This window comes from Stegostoma tigrinum, chromosome 25 (genome assembly GCF_030684315.1).
Source record: "Stegostoma tigrinum isolate sSteTig4 chromosome 25, sSteTig4.hap1, whole genome shotgun sequence".
Lineage (NCBI taxonomy): Eukaryota > Metazoa > Chordata > Chondrichthyes > Orectolobiformes > Stegostomatidae > Stegostoma > Stegostoma tigrinum.
Genome location: NC_081378.1, coordinates 20430534 through 20447784, shown reverse-complemented (window position 1 = coordinate 20447784; position 17251 = coordinate 20430534). Strand labels below are relative to the sequence as shown.

The following is a 17251-nucleotide window of genomic DNA, read 5'->3' as shown; positions in this document are numbered from 1 at the left end:
TCTTCCTGTCTGATTCTTTGCGCCCGAAATTGATTCACAACACAGACAAGAAACATTCCAGGATGTTTCTCAGGTAACATTTAAGTTCTTCAACCTCTTCTGATTGTTCCACCGTCCTTGGTAGGATCAATGTTCTTGAACCTGTGAGGTCATTTGCCAACATAAGATATATTCGTTCTATGTGGAATTGTATCACGACTCTAGCTACAACTGCTCCAATTACCAAGTCACTCTTAGCCCAATTCTTTATAATGAGACTGGTTTGTAACCACTATCTTTACCTCCAATTAATATTTATTAATCCATATTCATTAACCTTCATTAACCCCTCAGAGGACAATTAAGTTTCATCAGCCAGTATCAATGAATGATTTGCTCCAACGTCTCCCAGTATCTTTATTGAATTATGTCCTAGACTTGAAGCATAAGGAAATAACTCTTCTTTTGCAATAAAATACTCACAAACGTCAGTGATCTGATTCTACTTGCCAGTATTTGGAAAAGAATTTTCAAGACTGCCCTGAGCCACCACTCCCCTCTTAGTGCATTTTAAGGGAATATGTTCTCTTGGTGTTACTTCTGCGGTTTTAATATCTATATCTTTACCCAATGCCCCTTTCATTTGAAGATTCCTTGGGCATTCCTATTATGACAGTTGATCTTCTATTTAAGCTGTGGATTTCCACATGATCATCTCCTTACCTGTAATGTTCTGAGATATTACTGGCATATGCCAGTACTAATGCTTTTTTGAGACTGAATACTTGGCACCCATCTAAATAAGGTTGTGCATTTGCAGGATTGCTATTTATGAATTCTTCAATGATCATAATTTCCCTTACATTTTCAAAATCTTTCTCTAGCTTGAGTGATCCAAACCACTGGTCCCAGTGCATTTCTCCCCTTGCAAATTTGAAAAATACCTGACTAGACTTCTTTCTTGTGATCTTAAATTTTAGTTGATAGATTTCAGGGACAGGGTCATAAGCATTAAGTATTGCACCTTCGGCAGTTCCATATTCTGCATGTTTTCCTGATAAACTGGCACTCACTGTCTTAGCTGTTCCTGTCAAACGCTTGGTAACGTTGATGTTCAAATCTCTTTTGGTGACTTGATCTGTCCAATAACCTCCATAAAGTAATATACTTTTTGACTCCTCCTCCCTCAGTAAACTTAGACACTAATTGTAAATTCTTCATTCAATCACATCCTTTATTGGAATCAGAGTCGACCTGTAAGCTAACTATCTCCTCCTTTCGTCTTTACTGTAATTTTTTTTATGGACAACTCATGTTCTCTAGCTGTTTGGAGTTCAAGTTTATTTTTAATTCATTTCCATTTTTTCATCACTTTTCATCTTAACCAGGTTTTCCTCCTTTCTCATTTAAGTTTCTTAGCTCTGTGTCCCTCTCCATTACTTTCTTTTTCTTTATCCACACTCTCTACTAGCCTTTGTTTTTCTTCTAACTTAAGTCTTTTCATTTCTAACTGTATCTTAGCTAATTCCAGCTTTGACTCCCCAATTTAGGTTTCCTTTCTTCCAGTTCTGTGTTGAATAATTACTTGAAGTATCTCATCCTTGCAAGATCCTGATTTTTACTTCTACCTTGAATTTATCTGTTAACTCTCTCTGTCCACCTCTCGACAAAGATTTAAAATAATCTTCTGTTATATCTTCCGCTCCAGAAAACTGTTAGCAGCATTCAAATCCATTGACAAATTCAGTGCTGTAAACTTCACTACAACACAGCCATTCTCTATCCAGAACCACCACATGGCTTCATAGATCATATCTGGTGTTTAGTTCTAAGCTCTGAGGAAGGGTCACCGGACCCGAAACGTTAACTCTGTTTTTTCCTTCACTGATGCTGCCAGATCTGCTGGGCTTTTCCAGCAACTTTTTTTATATCTGGTTTTTAGTTGCTTTAAAAAAGATAATCTTGTATTAAAACACAAGCACACAAAGCTACCGTGACTCCCTTGTTCGTTCCACACTGCCCTCCAACCCCACCACACCCGGCACCTTCCCCTGCAACCGCAGGAAATGCTACACTTGCCCCCACACCTCCTCCCTCACCCCTATCCCAGGCCCCAAGATGACTTTCCATATTAAGCAGAGGTTCACCTGCACATCGGCCAATGTGGTATACTGCATCCATTGTACCCGGTGTGGCTTCCTCTAAATTGGGGAAACCAAGTGGAGGCTTGGGGACTGCTTTGCAGAACACCTCTGCTCGATTCGCAATAAACAACTGCACCTACCAGTCGCAAACCATTTCCAATCCCCCTCCTATTCTTTAGATGACATGTCGATCATGGGCCTCCTGCAGTGCCACAATGATGCCACCCGAAGGTTGCAGGAACAGCAACTCATATTCCGCTGGGGAACCCTGCAGCCCAATGGTATCAATGTGGACTTCACCAGCTTCAAACGCATCCCAAAACTAGCCCAGTTCGTCCCCTCCCCCTACTGCACTACACAACCAGCCCAGCTCTTCCCCTCCACCCACTGCAAAACCAGTCCAACCTGTCTCTGCTTCCCTAACCTGTTCTTCCTCTCACCCGTCCCTTCCTCCCACCCCAAACCGCACTTCCATCTCCTACCTACTAACCTCATCCCACCTCCTTGACCTGTCCGTCTTCCCTGGACTGACCTATCCCCTCCCTACCTCCCCACCTATACTCTCCTCTCCACCTATCTTCTTTTCTCTCAGCCTTCGGTCCGCCTCCCCCTCTCTCCCTATTTATTCCAGAACCCTCACCCCATCCCCCTCTCTGATGAAGGGTCTAGGCCCAAAACGTCAGCTTTTGTGCTGCTGGGCCTGCTGTATTCATCCAGTCTCACATTTTGTTATCTTGGATTCTCCAGCATCTGCAGTTCCCATTATCACTCCCACAAAGCTACTGGTTTAGTTTTAACAATAAAGCAAAAGTTTATTCTGCAAAATAAATAAAAACAAAACAGAATAAGCCAAAGTATTCACATACAACACAAGTTTAAAGATTTCAAAACACGAGGTAAAATATAATCCCATTAATCTCAACTGACCCTTTACAGTACTCGCACCACAGAAAATTCCTTTTTCTGTCAGAACTATGGGGCTTAATTTAACTCTGGCTTCAATTCCCCAAATTTGAGAATATGATAGCCCCTACCTAAGTTTTTCATACAGCTGAACTCAGATTTTCTCAGCTTCAAATAATCTTTTCATGATTTTAACCAAACTCTTCTGATCTGGAGCTTTCAAAATAACTCCTTATGTTGAGGTAAGCAACTTGTTAACAGTTCTAAGGAATCTACTTTTTCAGGAACAACTGTCTTATACATCCAATTTCAGCTAAGATGTCAGCAAACCAAAAAAAGAGATTATCAGTTAACTGTATTTTTCTTAAGCCATATTAAAAAAAACTTCTGAGTCCATCTCTCTCATGCACATCTGTTTGCTTGTGTAACTTGCCCAGTGAAAACAAGATCCCATTACTTTCCAGGAAGTCTCTCATACTTTTGTTTAATCGTGTGTTTTTAAAGTATTATTCGGTGCTGCCAGAGGTGTTTTTAAGATGGAGATGTTAAACCATATCGGTACTCTTACACAAGTGTAAGAGATTCTATTGCACTGTCTTGAAGAGGAGCAAAGAAGTTGTTTGTGTTATTTCTGATCAATATTTATCCCTCACCAAATGTTATTAAAAGAGGTATTCTGATCATTATCACATTGCAAAATGTGGGATCTTGTTGTGCCTTAATTGGTTGTTGTTTTTCCTGCATTGTGGACCTGTTGACAGAAATTTTCTAGGCCTCTCTGAATACAGAATTAGTCCTGGGGGCTGGAGGATTGCAAATGTGACGCGTTGTTTAAAAAAAGGACAAAGGATAACCCAGGAAACAACAGACCTGTCAGCTGGATATCAATAGTGAGAAAACCGATGGAGGCCATAATGCAGGAAGATAAATATGCACTTACAATTAATGAGTTAATTCTAGACAGTCAACATGGCTTTGTCAAGGGCAGGTCACGCCTAACAAATTTAATTGTGTTCTTTGAGGTGGCACAGGCAGTGGAGGAGGATAGTGCTGCAGATGTTGTCTATTTAGACTTTCAGAAAGCATTTGATATGGTGTCGTATGGTAGGTTGATTAGCAAATTAGAAATGCTTGGGATTGATGCCTTTTTAGCAGCATAGATTACAAACTGGGTAAAAGATAGGAAACAGAGTGTTGGTATAGATGGTCATTTCTCTGACTGGAAACAAGTTGAAAATGGTGTTCCCCAGGGATCAGTGTTGGCACCCTTGCATTTTCTGATTTATATAAATGGTTTGGAGATAGTAGTTGAGAGTACAATCTCTACTTTTGCAGATGATACTAAGCTATGGAGAATAACAAATTGTGAGGATGTTATTGAGTGAATTCAAACATACATTAACAAGTTGGCCAAATAGACAGATGCTGAGCAGATGAATTTCAATGCAGAGAAATGTGAAGTAATACATTTGGTAGAAGAAAAATGGAGAGCGTGGCTCGATGATACAACTTTGTGGGGAGTACAGAAGCAAAAGAATGTTAAGGTTCAAATGCATAATTCTCTGAAGCCAGCCAGGCAAGTTGAAACAGTTGTTAGGAAGACTTATAGGATCTTTGGCTTTAAAAATAGAGGCACAGAATATAAAAGCAAGCAAGTGATGCTACACCTCTAAAAATCATTGGTTAGACCACATTTAGAGTGTTGTGTTCAGTTCTGGGTACCTTATTTAAGGAAAGATATTAAAGCCTTGAAGGGAATGTAAAGGAAATTTATTAGAATGTTAGCAGGAATGTAGGATTTTAAATACTAGAAAAATATGAGAAAAATTGGGCTTATTCTTCTTGGAAGAAGATCAAGAGGTGACCTTATTGAGATGTTCAAAATTATGAACAATTTTGACAGGTTAAGGAATGATTTTCTGTTTCTGCTACTTGGAATGTCAGTAACTAGGGGTCACAATTTTATGATCATCAGGAAGAGATCTAGGCATGAGATGAAATAATCCTTTACTCAGAGAATGAATAGGTCTTGGAGTGTGCTGCGTAGGAGAATGGTGGAGGTGGATTCCATAGGAGGTTTGAAGACATAGCTGGATTGAGAGTTAAGGTATAGTGATCTAGTGATGAATTTAGAGGGCTACAGAGATAGGGCTGGAGAATGGGACGAGTTGGGTAGCTGTTTCGGGAACCAGAACAAACGCATTTGATGGGTCAGATAGACTCCTTTGTTGTAACATTCTGAGATGCTATGATTCTATTAAAACAATTACTACATTTCAAAATACTTGTAGTGTGGAAAGAACTCTGATATTGTGAAAGGCATTGGATAAATCCAGTTTTTCCCTTGTTCGTATTAATCATTGGTCACTAAAGTTTCTCAGAAGAATGCAAATGTCGGGAACTCCAGTTTGGAACTAAGCAGACTGCATAGCTTTGGAAAAATACAAGGAGGTAGCGCATAGGCATACAGGATTGCTTATCTACCCACCTTGAATTGTAGCTCAGCATTTCCGTGCTTTTCCGTTCCCTAGCAAAGGAATCATAGAATCCCTACGGTGTTGAAACAGGCCAAAGAGCTTCCCACCTAAACCAACCCGCCTACTCTATGCCTGTAACCCTGCCTTTCCCATGGCTAATCCACCTAACCCGCACATCTTTGGACTGTGGGAGGAAACTAGAGCACACAGAGGAAACCCATGCACACCAGGGAAGTACGTGCAAACTCCACACAAACAGTCACCTGAGGGCAGAATCAAACCTGGGTGCCTAACACTGTGAGGCAGCAATGCTAACCACTGAGCCACTGCACTGTACAGGGGTAAGAAAAATGATTTTTTTTTTTGCATTGTGAGTATTGTCTGAGATGTTTCCTTCCAGACATTTGAATGCAGAATTACATGTCTAGAGTCACTATTGTCTGTTTCCAGGACATCTCTGTGGGAATTCTTCAGTGTGGCTTCCAGGCCCGATCATCTTCAGCTGCTTCATCAATGACCTTCCTTCGACCATAAGATCTGAAATGAGTACATTTGCTGATGATTGCATAACATTCAGCACCATTTGCAACTCCTCAGATACTGAAGCAGTCTGTGTCCAATGCAGCAAGATCTGAATAATATGCAGGCTTGGGCTGAGAATTGGCAAAGATTCGCACGACATAAATACCAGACAATGACTGTCTCCAACAAGACAAATCTAACCATTTTCCCTTGACATTTAATGGTATTACCATCATTGATGCAACACTATCAACATCCGAGAGATAAGCATGTGTGATGGAATACTCCCCACATGCCGGGATGAATGCAGCTTCAACAACACTCAAGAAGCTTGACACCATCCAGGACAAAGTAGGACACTTGATTGGCACTGCCTCCACAAACATCCACGCCCTCCACCATCAACACTCAGTTTCAGCAATGTTGCAGCATTTACAGAATGCACTGCAGAAACTCACCAAAGCTCCTTAGACAGTACCTTTTAAACCCGTGACCATTTCCATCTCAAATGACAAGGACAGCAGACACTTGAGAATACTACCACCTGCCAGTTCCTTTCAAGCCACTCACCATCTTGAATTGGAATAATATCGCCATTCTTTCATTGCGGTTGGGTTAAAATCCTGGAACTCCTTCCCTAACAACATTGTGGATCCACCTAAAGCACATGGATTGCAGCAGTTCGAGAAGGCAGCTCACTGCCAGCTTCTCCAGGAATGAGCAATAAATGCTGGCTCAGCCAGCAATGTCCCAACTCCCATGAGTGAATAAAATAACAATCCTCTAGATCCACTGGACATTGCAATACAATTTGAGTGTTTCTGTGATCTCAGTAACTATGTGTGAGAATTTGTATTATTTCAAGATTCTTAATGTGAGCACTAGCCCTTATTACCTGGCATAGTATGTAATAACAAAAACAAAGTTGCTGGAAAAGCTCAGCAGATCTGGCAGTGTCTGTGAAGAAAAAATCAGAGTTAACGTTTGGGTCCGCTGACCCTCCCATAGAACCTGAGGAATGTGACATGGCTGTGGAAATGAGTTTTAGTAAGTGCTTGGTCAAACACCAGGAGTGACAGTGAAATTAATGTCGGTGGGCAAGAAGAAAGATTGGAACAGAAATCCCATCTGAGAGGGGAGCGGAACTTCTTCAAGGTGAGTTAAATACTAAATAAAAACCAGAACAACTACAGATGCTGTAAATTAGGGATAAAAACAAAGTTGCGGGAAAGTTCAGCAGGTCTGGCAGCATCTGTGAGGAAAAAATCAGTTAACATTTTGGGTCCGGTGACCCTTCCTCAGAACTTCTAAGGAAGCTCTGACAAAGGGTAACCGAAACCGAAACGTTAACTCTGATTTTTTCTTCTTTAATTTTACAGAGAAATCTATGTTTAAAATAATGCCTCAGAGCATTTTACTAATGAGAGGATCTGTATAAGTAGCTGAAGGCATTTTGGATGCTCTAGAGTTGTGAAAGAGATCATTTTAGACATTTTTGAAATTGCAGTGAGATGGGAAACTAAGGTGGATTTGGAAGAGAATTTAAATGAGCAGGGATGCAATGTCTCAACTGTTGAGTTGAGAGTGTGGAATTAAGTGAAATGAATAGCCATCCAAAGTTAAAAGATTAGAACTGCTGATAGAAATTGTACTTCATGCTTCCAATTATATTGTATTCAATGGACTGAATTGTATGTCGTCCCTGCCAGAGTGACAGGACCATGCAGGTCGAGGACTCGTGGTGAAATAATGGTATCTACTGAGGCTCTTTCATTGCATCACAGCATTGTTTCTTGCTCCTGGTTCCCTAGACAATCAGCAGAGTGGAAAGGACTCATCTTTGCTGTTAAAGGAAGGATATCTGAATAAAGTGACCATGACTTGGGTTACTGTGGCTCACAACATTTGGCAGAAATTGCAGGAATGGAGAGGAAACCTGTACCAAACAACATGTACCATTGACCATTTGAGGGGGGCAAGATGCACGTTGTGCTCAATCAGCCAGAAAAGTATATCTGCCATTAGATGTAATTCTGCCATTGGAAATAATTTATTACATAATTTGGAGTGTGCTTAGAATCTGGGATCCAATTCAAGATAATCAGAGGACCTCGCCATGCAATGCATTTGCACATTCTAGTAGCTTTCATAATAAATATGTAGTGTTCACTTGTAAGATCACCTTTCTTAACTGTGAAAAGTCTTCTCAATTTGCCATTAGTCCCAAAAGTTTAAATTGGTGGATGGATAATTCTGGCAACTTCTGACCAATCTCTAACTTACAAAAGGGCCACACAAATAAAACCAGAAGTGAAAGTGGATTCAGCGCTTGCTAATCATTAATTGGCTGCTGTGATGTTCCTGTGTTTTGGTACAGTTTAAGAGTGCCTCTGTTCACAATCTTTCACCCTTTTTAAAGAAAAGATGTGGAAAGCCCATTGTGAAGAATATGATTTATGCTCCCAGATATTTTGATGGTTTTTAGGAAATCCTACAATGAATTATTAAATCAAGATTTTGCCCCACTAACTTGATTGAGTTACAGGCAGTCCCAGGTTGCAATGAGTTCCATCTGGAGTCTGTTCGCAAGTCGATTTGTATGTAAGTTGCAACACAATACTAGATATTATAAATCAGTAGTTTGTAAGCACAGGAAATGTGCTTGCAATCACTGTGCTTTATGGGATTACATTCGTAAGTCAAACATTCATAAACTGGGTGCTAATGTGTTTGATCAAGTTGTAGATAATGGCACATAAGAATATGTCACATTTGAGGTGCAAGGTCTAATTACACTGAACCAGAAGAGATTAAGAATGAATGTATTAAAGGGTTTTGATAGCGTGAATAGATAAACACTAATGCCTGTAATTAGAGTGACAGTCATGAGCAATCATCAATTAAAGTTGTAACTGAGAATGTAAACAAAATATTAGAAGAAAATTCCTGAAATGAATGATTTTGGAATGCTTTACCAGTGGAAGAATAGATTAATGTAGGTTTTTAAATATTTATTCAGTTTCTCTTTTAGAAGAGGCAGAGGAAAAGACAAGTCTGTGGGAGACAGAATAGAACAATAGAATTAGTTTCATAAAGAGACTACACATAAATAATGGACTGGATGACGCCCATGCTGTAAACTTCTGTAGTTTTATGAGTTGCACTGGTTTTGTAGAACTTTTCCTGCTTGCATGAGGGATGCAGTGAGGAATATTCTATAGCTTTTCCTATGTTGGACTCTGATAAACATACTAAAAATAAAAATACTTTTGTATATTTCAAATTATTGTGATTTAGTGGATCCCCATCACTGCACTATGTCTACATGAGATGGCTGTGCTGAATCTGATGTTTGTCAATTTTGGATAATTCTAAAACTGTTTTTTGCTTCTAAACAAGGAAAGTGAAATTGAAAGTAGTTCATTGGATAGTCACGTGTCCAGCATGCAAAACACAGTGACGATAAGTGATAAAAACTCTGAATTCCAGGTATGGAAAATTCAAATGATGATGACTTTTTGTTTTTTGTTTAAAGTATCTGCCGTTGCATATAGATCGAAGCTTCATAAGCAGAAATGAGACAAACCTGTTAATCTGTTTTGGTTGTGTTAATCGTAGAATGAATATCAGCTAGGGAAACATTGTTAACTTGTGCTATGGGATTATATGTGCTCATCATGATACAGTCAAGGCCTCAGTTTAATATCCCATCTGAAAGGCCACATCATCAATAATAGAACACTCCTCTGTGCTATATGAAATATTGACTGGTTTATTCGTCTGGAGTAGAGCTAAAACATTTACTAATTCAAAGAAATGGCACTGACGCTTTGCTTTGCTATCAGTGGGAGATACTGAGTGCTAATTTGTAGTGTAATATGGTTCTAATATGATTTTGAGTTTATTTCTTAGAACTAAAGTTTAATTCAATTGTAACATTTTATCTAGGTCTAAGAATTTTCTGCAAAATAAACTTGAGCATTCATTATTTATTTGTGGGATGTATGTGTCACTGGCTGGGCAGCATTTATATGCCCATCCCTAGTTGCCCTTGAGAAGGTGGTGGTGAGCTGTCTTCTTGCACTGCTATGATCCACCTGCTGAGGGTTGACCCACAATGCCATTAGGGAGGGAATCTCAGGATTTTGGCCCAGCACCAGTGAAGGAATGAAGATATTTTTCCAAGTCAGGATGGTGAGTGGCTAAGAGTGGGCAGCATGGGGGCTCAGTGGTTAGCACTGCAGCCTCACAGTGCCAGGGACTCAGGTTCGATTCCAGCCTTGGGCGACTGTCTGTGTGGAGTTTGCACATTCTCCCCGTGTCTGCGTGGGTTTCCTCCAGGTGTTCCGGTTTTCTCCCACAGTCCAAAGATGTGCAGGCTAGGTGGATAGGTCATTTTAAATTGCCTGTAGTGTTCAGGGGTGTGTGGGTTATAGGGGGATGGGTCTGGGTGGGATGCTTCAAGGGGCGGTGTGGACTTGTTGAAAGGACCTGATTCCACATGGTAGGGTATCTAATCTAATCCAGAACTTGAAGCTGGTGGTGTTCCGAAGTATCTGCAGCCCTTGTCCTTCTAGATGAATGTGGTCATGGGTTTGGAAGGTGCAGTCAGGACCTTTGGTGAATTTGCTGCAGTGCACCTTGTAGATAGTACACACTGCTGCTTCTGATGCTTGCGGATGTTGTGCCAATTAAGTACATGTAGTTTGCCTGTAACGTGATATTTGCATTCTTGTGAGACCTCATGCTGTAGAAAATTGCACTATAGATAACTGCCGTAGAAAATCGCATTACAGGGAATTTGCTGTAGAAAATCACTATACTTGTACTGCAGTGAGTTTACGTTATCCAAACAGTGTCCACTATTCATTAGTCGCGTTACAGCCAATTTGCATTAATGGATGACTCCCTTGTTCACTCCACACTGCCCTCCAACCCCCCCCCCACACCCGGCACCTTCCCCTGCAACCGCAGGAAATGCTACACTTGCCCCCACACCTCCTCCCTCACCTCATATCTCAGGCCCCAAGATGACTTTCCATATTAAGCAGATGTTCACCTGCACATCCGCCAATGTGGTATACTGCATCCATTGTACCCGGTGTGGCTACCTCTACGTTGGGGAAACCAAGCGGACGCTTGGGGACTGCTTTGCAGAACACCTCCGCTCGGTTCGCAATAAACAACTGCACCTCCCAGTCGCAAACCATTTCCACTCCCCCTCCCATTCTTTAGATGACATGTCCATCATGGGCCTCCTGCAATGCCACAATGATGCCACCCGAAGGTTGCAGGAACAGCAACTCATATTCCACTTGGGAACCCTGCAGCCCAATGGTATCAATGTGGACTTCACCAGCTTCAAAATCTCCCCTTCCCCCACCGCATCCCAAAACCAGCCCAGTTCGTCCCCTCCCCCCACTGCACCACACAACCAGCCCAGCTCTTCCCCTCCACCCACTGCATCCCAAAACCAGTCCAACCTGTCTCTGCCTCCCTAACCTGTTCTTCCTCTCACCCATCCCTTCCTCCCACCCCAAGCCGCACCTCCATCTCCTACCTACTAATCTCATCCCACCTCCTTGACCTGTCTGTCTTCCCTGGACTGACCTATCCCCTCCCTACCTCCCCACCTATACTCTCCTCTCCACCTATCTTCTTTTCTCTCAGCCTTCGGTCCGCCTCCCCCTCTCTCCCTATTTATTCCAGAACCCTCACCCCATCCCCCTCTCTGAAGAAGGGTCTAGGCCCGAAACGTCAGCTTTTGTGCTCCTGAGATGCTGCTGGGCCTGCTGTGTTCATCCAGTCTCACATTTTATTATCTTGCATTAATGGAACATGTGTTATACCTTTAACCTGCTTTGCCCTGGATAGTGTCTTGCTTCTTGAGTATTGTTGAAGTTTCACTCATCCAGGCATGTGGGGAGTATATCAGGACTTTTCTGACTTGTGTCTGGTAGATGATGAACAGGCTTTTGGGAATCAGGAGATGAGTTACTTGCTGCAGTGTGTTCATAGCATCTGATCTGGTTTTGAGGCCACTATATTTATGTGGCAAGTCCAGTTTAGTTTCTAGTCAATGGTAACCACAAGAATGTTGATAGTGCAGGGATTCAATGATGGTAACACCATTGAATGTCAAAGGGCACTGGTTAGATTACCTCTTAATGACAATAGTCATAGCCTGGGATTTGTGTGGTGTGAATGTTACTTGCTGAAATGTTGTCAGGACCCATAGCCTTTGTCGCATTCAGTGTTTGCAACCATTACTTTATATCATGTGGAATCAATTAAATTTACTGAAGATTGTTGTTTCTAAAACTGGGAACCATTGGAGCAGGTTGAGATGAATCATCCACTTTGTATTCCTGCTGAAGATGGCTGTGAAGGCTTCAGCCTTATCTTTTGAGCTAATGTGCTAGGCTCTTCCATCATTGTGGTTGGGATATTTGTGGAGACTCCTCCTCCAGTGAGTTGTTTAATTGTCCACCACCATTCATGACTGGATGTGGCAGGACTGCAGAGTTTAGATCTGATCCATTGGTTGTGGGATCAATTAGCTGTCCCTATCACCTGTTTATGCTGTTTGGCATGCAAGTAGTCCTGTTTGGTAGCTTCACCAGGTTGACATCTCCTTTTCAGGAATGCCTGCTGCTGCTTCTTCTGGCATGCCTTCCTGCTGTCTCCATTGAACCAGGGTTGATCCTCTGGCTTGATGGTAATGGTTGGGAGAGGGGTATGCTGGGCTGTGAGGTTGTGGTTTGTGCTGAATTTAATTTGAATCTGTTACACAGGCAAATTAACTGACAGCTCATCACTACTATAATTTGGTTCCAAACTTGCAGGCAGGACGTTCTATATTGGGTCTGATTCATATCTGGATCACGCATATATCTGACCCTGCTCTTTGTCTGCAATAGTTATGGGATTTAAGAGGATCAGCTCATTAGTAGCTGGAGGGCATGCTCGCCATCCAGCTGATGGCCCTCAGTGATCCTTGAGTACCTCCTTTTTGCTGCGAGGAGGTCATCTGTAGACATGTTTGCAGTCTCCGGTCAGCATTTGATCAGGGGCCTTGATTTTGCTCTTTAATAAATTTAACAAGTGTCCAGACAAATAGCCATTTTGCGCTTAATCTGGCCTCCAGGGAAATAACTGAAAGTCAGAACCTCGATGATGAACCAGCATATCAGCTGGTGTCAGGAAATTTGACAACTGCTCTTCCGTTCCCAGCTTCAAATTGGCACCCAACTCCTGTCCACAGCCTCAGTCAGGCATTTTGTTGTATTACACTTTGGAAAATTGCCATATAGGTACACCTCTGAGTATCAGGCTTCACCACATTACTGGAAAGTTACTATATGTTATTTTGTAGTAAAGTGGTTGTATGATATATAATGAAATGTAAAATACTAAAATAATTTTCTTGTTGGGTAAATTTGAGGCAACCTTACTTATTACAGGTATTCTATATCTGATCTGGGCTATTGGCATTCGATGGCTAAAATTGTAGGAATTTTTTAATGCCAAGGTTAATCTGAAAAGAAACAGTGGGGTCTTAAATTTATTAATTAACAATTATAATATCTATGACTAAATAACAGATATCTGAACCAAAATTGTTTAATAGATTTAACAGATTATTAACAGATGTATACTAATCAGAAAATGCTGGAAATATTTAGCAGGTGAGGCAGCATCTGTGGAGAGAAACAAGAGGTGATGTTTCAGGTTGATAACCCAACAGACAGGCCTGGGTTTGCGAGGAACCATGTCATTCTTTTTGTTAAGGGCAAGTTTTTTGTTTTGTTTTTCCTGCTAGACTTAATGTATAGCCAAATCTCTATGATGATTAAGAATCTTATTTTGAAAATGATATATGTAATGACAGGAATTGTAATTGATGGACAATGTTGACTTCTTTTGGTAAATTGACTGGCTTATGGGTTTATACTCTAAAAGACTCAGGCGATTGTGATGGGATTATTCATAGCATTCTTATCATTGATTGCTTTTAGGAAAATACTGTTGATTCAAGCCCCTGGGATAGTGAAGAAGAAGGGCTATCTAAAGATAAGGACATTAATGAGGAGAAGAGGTAAGCATGTTATGAAACATTTAGGTGGATTGGTAAGACATAAGTCAGTGCAGTGCTATGTAGGGAACACTGGTTAAATGGTTTTTCCTAGTAGGCAACGTTGGTTGCCTACTTCACATTCCTGTTGACATCCCTTGGGGTTGATTCTGTTGATATTGCTATTCTTGGTACTGTTTGGTTCTGAATGTGATCATGTACAAATGTCCTTCCTGCCTGCCTTTGTCGTATGATCTATACCGTAAGGTGCACACACTACAGGCAGTTATTTTAAGCACTTTAATGAAGTCTCAGTGGTCCTATGAGCACAAACAGTCGTTTTAGGAGTGGAACCTGAGATTAGTTGTTGAAGATCTGTGTAGAAATGTAGCTTCTGAAAGAGGAACATAGGAATGTTCAGGGATGTGAAAGCTGTAAAAAAATCACAGATACTGGAAAACGACAAAGGTGTAAGCCAAATGTTTGCTAACATACATTCGTTCCAACTTTACCTCTCCAGACCTGCATACCAGTTGAAAGAAAGATGATATTGAAACAGAACTGGCACTTTTGCCACAGGTAATGGCAACATTTCAGGATTGCAACGTACTTAATTAAAATGCCAGAGTAGCTAAAAATAGCTACATTTTTATCACTATTTGGGAGAATCTAAATCTATCCTAAATTTTTGAAGAAGAGGAAAAAAAACCTGCAAAAATTTTGAAAGCCTTGAAGACCTGCTTTGGACCCCAAGTGAACATGATTTGTGAACAGCATATGTTCAATAAAAGACTTCAAGGTGAAAAATAGCCCATTAATAAATATGTAACTCCATTAACGTAGCTTGCAGAAACCTTTGAAATCAGAATCGTGAAAGATGATCTCAAAGATAGAACCACAATAGACAGCAGGTGCAGGAGTAGGCCATTGGGCCCTTCGAGCCAACACCACCATTCATTGTGATCATGGCTGATCATCCACAATCAGTATCCTGTTCCTGCCCTTATCCCCATAACCCTTGATTCCACTATCTTTAAGACACCACCTTAGGGAAAGAAATCCTGTTGTGAGAGTACAATTACTAATAGAAAATAATCTGATCTCAAAGAAAATGTAAACAAGTGCGGGAGCTATGAGTTTGTAAATCAAGAGCTGCAACACATCAGTTGAAGAACAGACACGTTTTTCCAGAACACGGAGAGGCAGTCAAAGCCTGTCCCCTATTTTGTTAAGCATGCCATTGCAGAGATAAACAGCTTGTGTCCACAGAAGGACACAAGCAGAAAGATGAAAGCTGGAGGACAAGTTGTACATATTATAGATCATTATGTAAAACAAAATAAAGTTTCTCCAGCATGAGGAAAACAATGTTTTAATTGCACTTGGGATGTTTAACAGACCTATGAAGTCAATAGAAGCAATTGCTACAGAATTATCGACCATGATTCGGACAAATCAAGCTTGGGTACTGGAGAGATATCAGACAACGAATTGAATGATTCACTTTGCATCCTAGGCCAGCTTAATAACATCAAGTTTAAAGGAGAAAATGGTTTATACCTATTCCGATGAAGACAACAGAGTGAGAGCCTCAAATTAATATGAAGTGCAAAATAGAAAGGTTCTGATGACATTACAAGCTTTGTAGATCTATGCAAAATTATATCAGATGGTAATCCAAAAGTTAAACCCTTGAAGCTAGTTTAAGGCTCTGTAACAGAACGATGCTTACTCAGTGCTATGGCAGAACTGAAGATCTGGAATTTCAGATATTTAAACGTTACTGAAGTGAGATAAGATGCCAATTTCATCTTGCTGTCGTTAGAACTGGGACACAAGAAGACCTGAGAAAAGGCACACTATTTTATACAGCATGAGAAGAAGATGCTGATTGGTTAGGCCATCATTGGCTTGCCGAAACAGCAAGAACAGTTATCGGTTGATTCTCAGACCGGGCAGGTCAATTTTGATTGGCTAGCGATGTTGCCATGGGAATGCAGCAGCAGTTGGCTGATTCCACAGCCTAGTCTTATTGAAAGAAGTGCTATTTATTTATGTACAAGAAATAGTAGTAACTGCAGATGCTGGAGAATCTGAGATAATAACGTGTAGAGCTGGATGAGCACAGCAGGCCAAGCAGGTCCACTGATGCTGTTTGGCCTGCTGTGTTCATCCAGCTCTACACCTTGTTACCTCTATTTATGTACAATTTACTTTTGCCTATGTGAAATAGTGACCTGTGTATTTATAAATGTAGTTTATAAAACATACAAATGCAATACGCAGTGAGCTGGACTGATAATCTTAAATTGGATTTCAGGCATAACTAATAGTACGGTCTGGATTATTTAATTAATAATTTACCAAGGCAGGTGCATATCTAAGTTGGATATACTTTTTTGAGACTTGCAAGCACAGTCTGATTGACAACAGATAGTATGCTGATTGCGCTCAATGATCCATAGGATATGTCATTTGATAGGGTCTGCTAATCGTAGGGACATATGCCCTGCATACCAAGCATCACATCCGCATTGAAATTCATAAATCACATGCTTCATTTGTGATCCAGGCAAAATCCCTTTTTGGCTCGGTCTTAGCACTTGTGGGTTTCTGATACGTTAGTAGCATATGACAGTGTTTCAGATTTTTGAGACACCTTCCCAAAGGTCTAAATTTTGAATTTCACAACTAAATGTGAGGCTAAAGACACTGAATTTAGCATAGACAAATCAAAAGCTTGGATTAATAATCTTAAATATTTCAGAAAAAAATCAGTGTTCTGCTGGTCACATTGACTGAAGCAGACAAATAGTATGAGATACGGAGTGTCTGACTGCAGGACCATAAAGGAAATTTACTCTGATAATTGAAAAGGTTGCATTGTCAAACACAAACATACTACAAGAAAGTTGTGTCTCAAGCAACAGAGTAAGTAAGCAGATTCGGCTGAGGAGATTTCAAAATTGAGCTAGGGAGCACAACATTCTAACCAGCAAATGTTGGAAAAGAAGCAAATCCTCAAGAGCATCATCGCCAGACTTGAACATTTTAAAGCTAATTCTACTAAACAAATGAATTAAATTTATACTACCCAGAATAACAAATAGTTGTTAACGCATGAGAACTGTCTATGTAGTTTGTAACTTGGC

At 40.6% G+C, this 17251-nt stretch overlaps 1 protein-coding gene across 3 annotated transcripts in view; it reads left to right on the top strand.

Moving 5' to 3' along the window:
- LOC125463318 (uncharacterized) overlaps positions 1 to 17251 on the top strand; it is an 87224-nt gene that overhangs the window by 8996 nt on the left and 60977 nt on the right. Inside the window, exons 1-3 of one of the 3 annotated variants that reach the window (XM_059654529.1) lie at positions 6969 to 7180; positions 9425 to 9514; positions 14044 to 14123. In XM_059654529.1, coding sequence (XP_059510512.1) covers positions 9470 to 9514; positions 14044 to 14123 — 125 coding nt within the window. In that variant the 5' untranslated portion in view covers positions 6969 to 7180; positions 9425 to 9469. Of the gene's footprint in view, positions 1 to 6968; positions 7181 to 9424; positions 9515 to 14043; positions 14124 to 17251 lie in introns of those variants that run through there. The other 2 variants (XM_048554484.2, XM_048554485.2) reach the window with 2 other exon arrangements.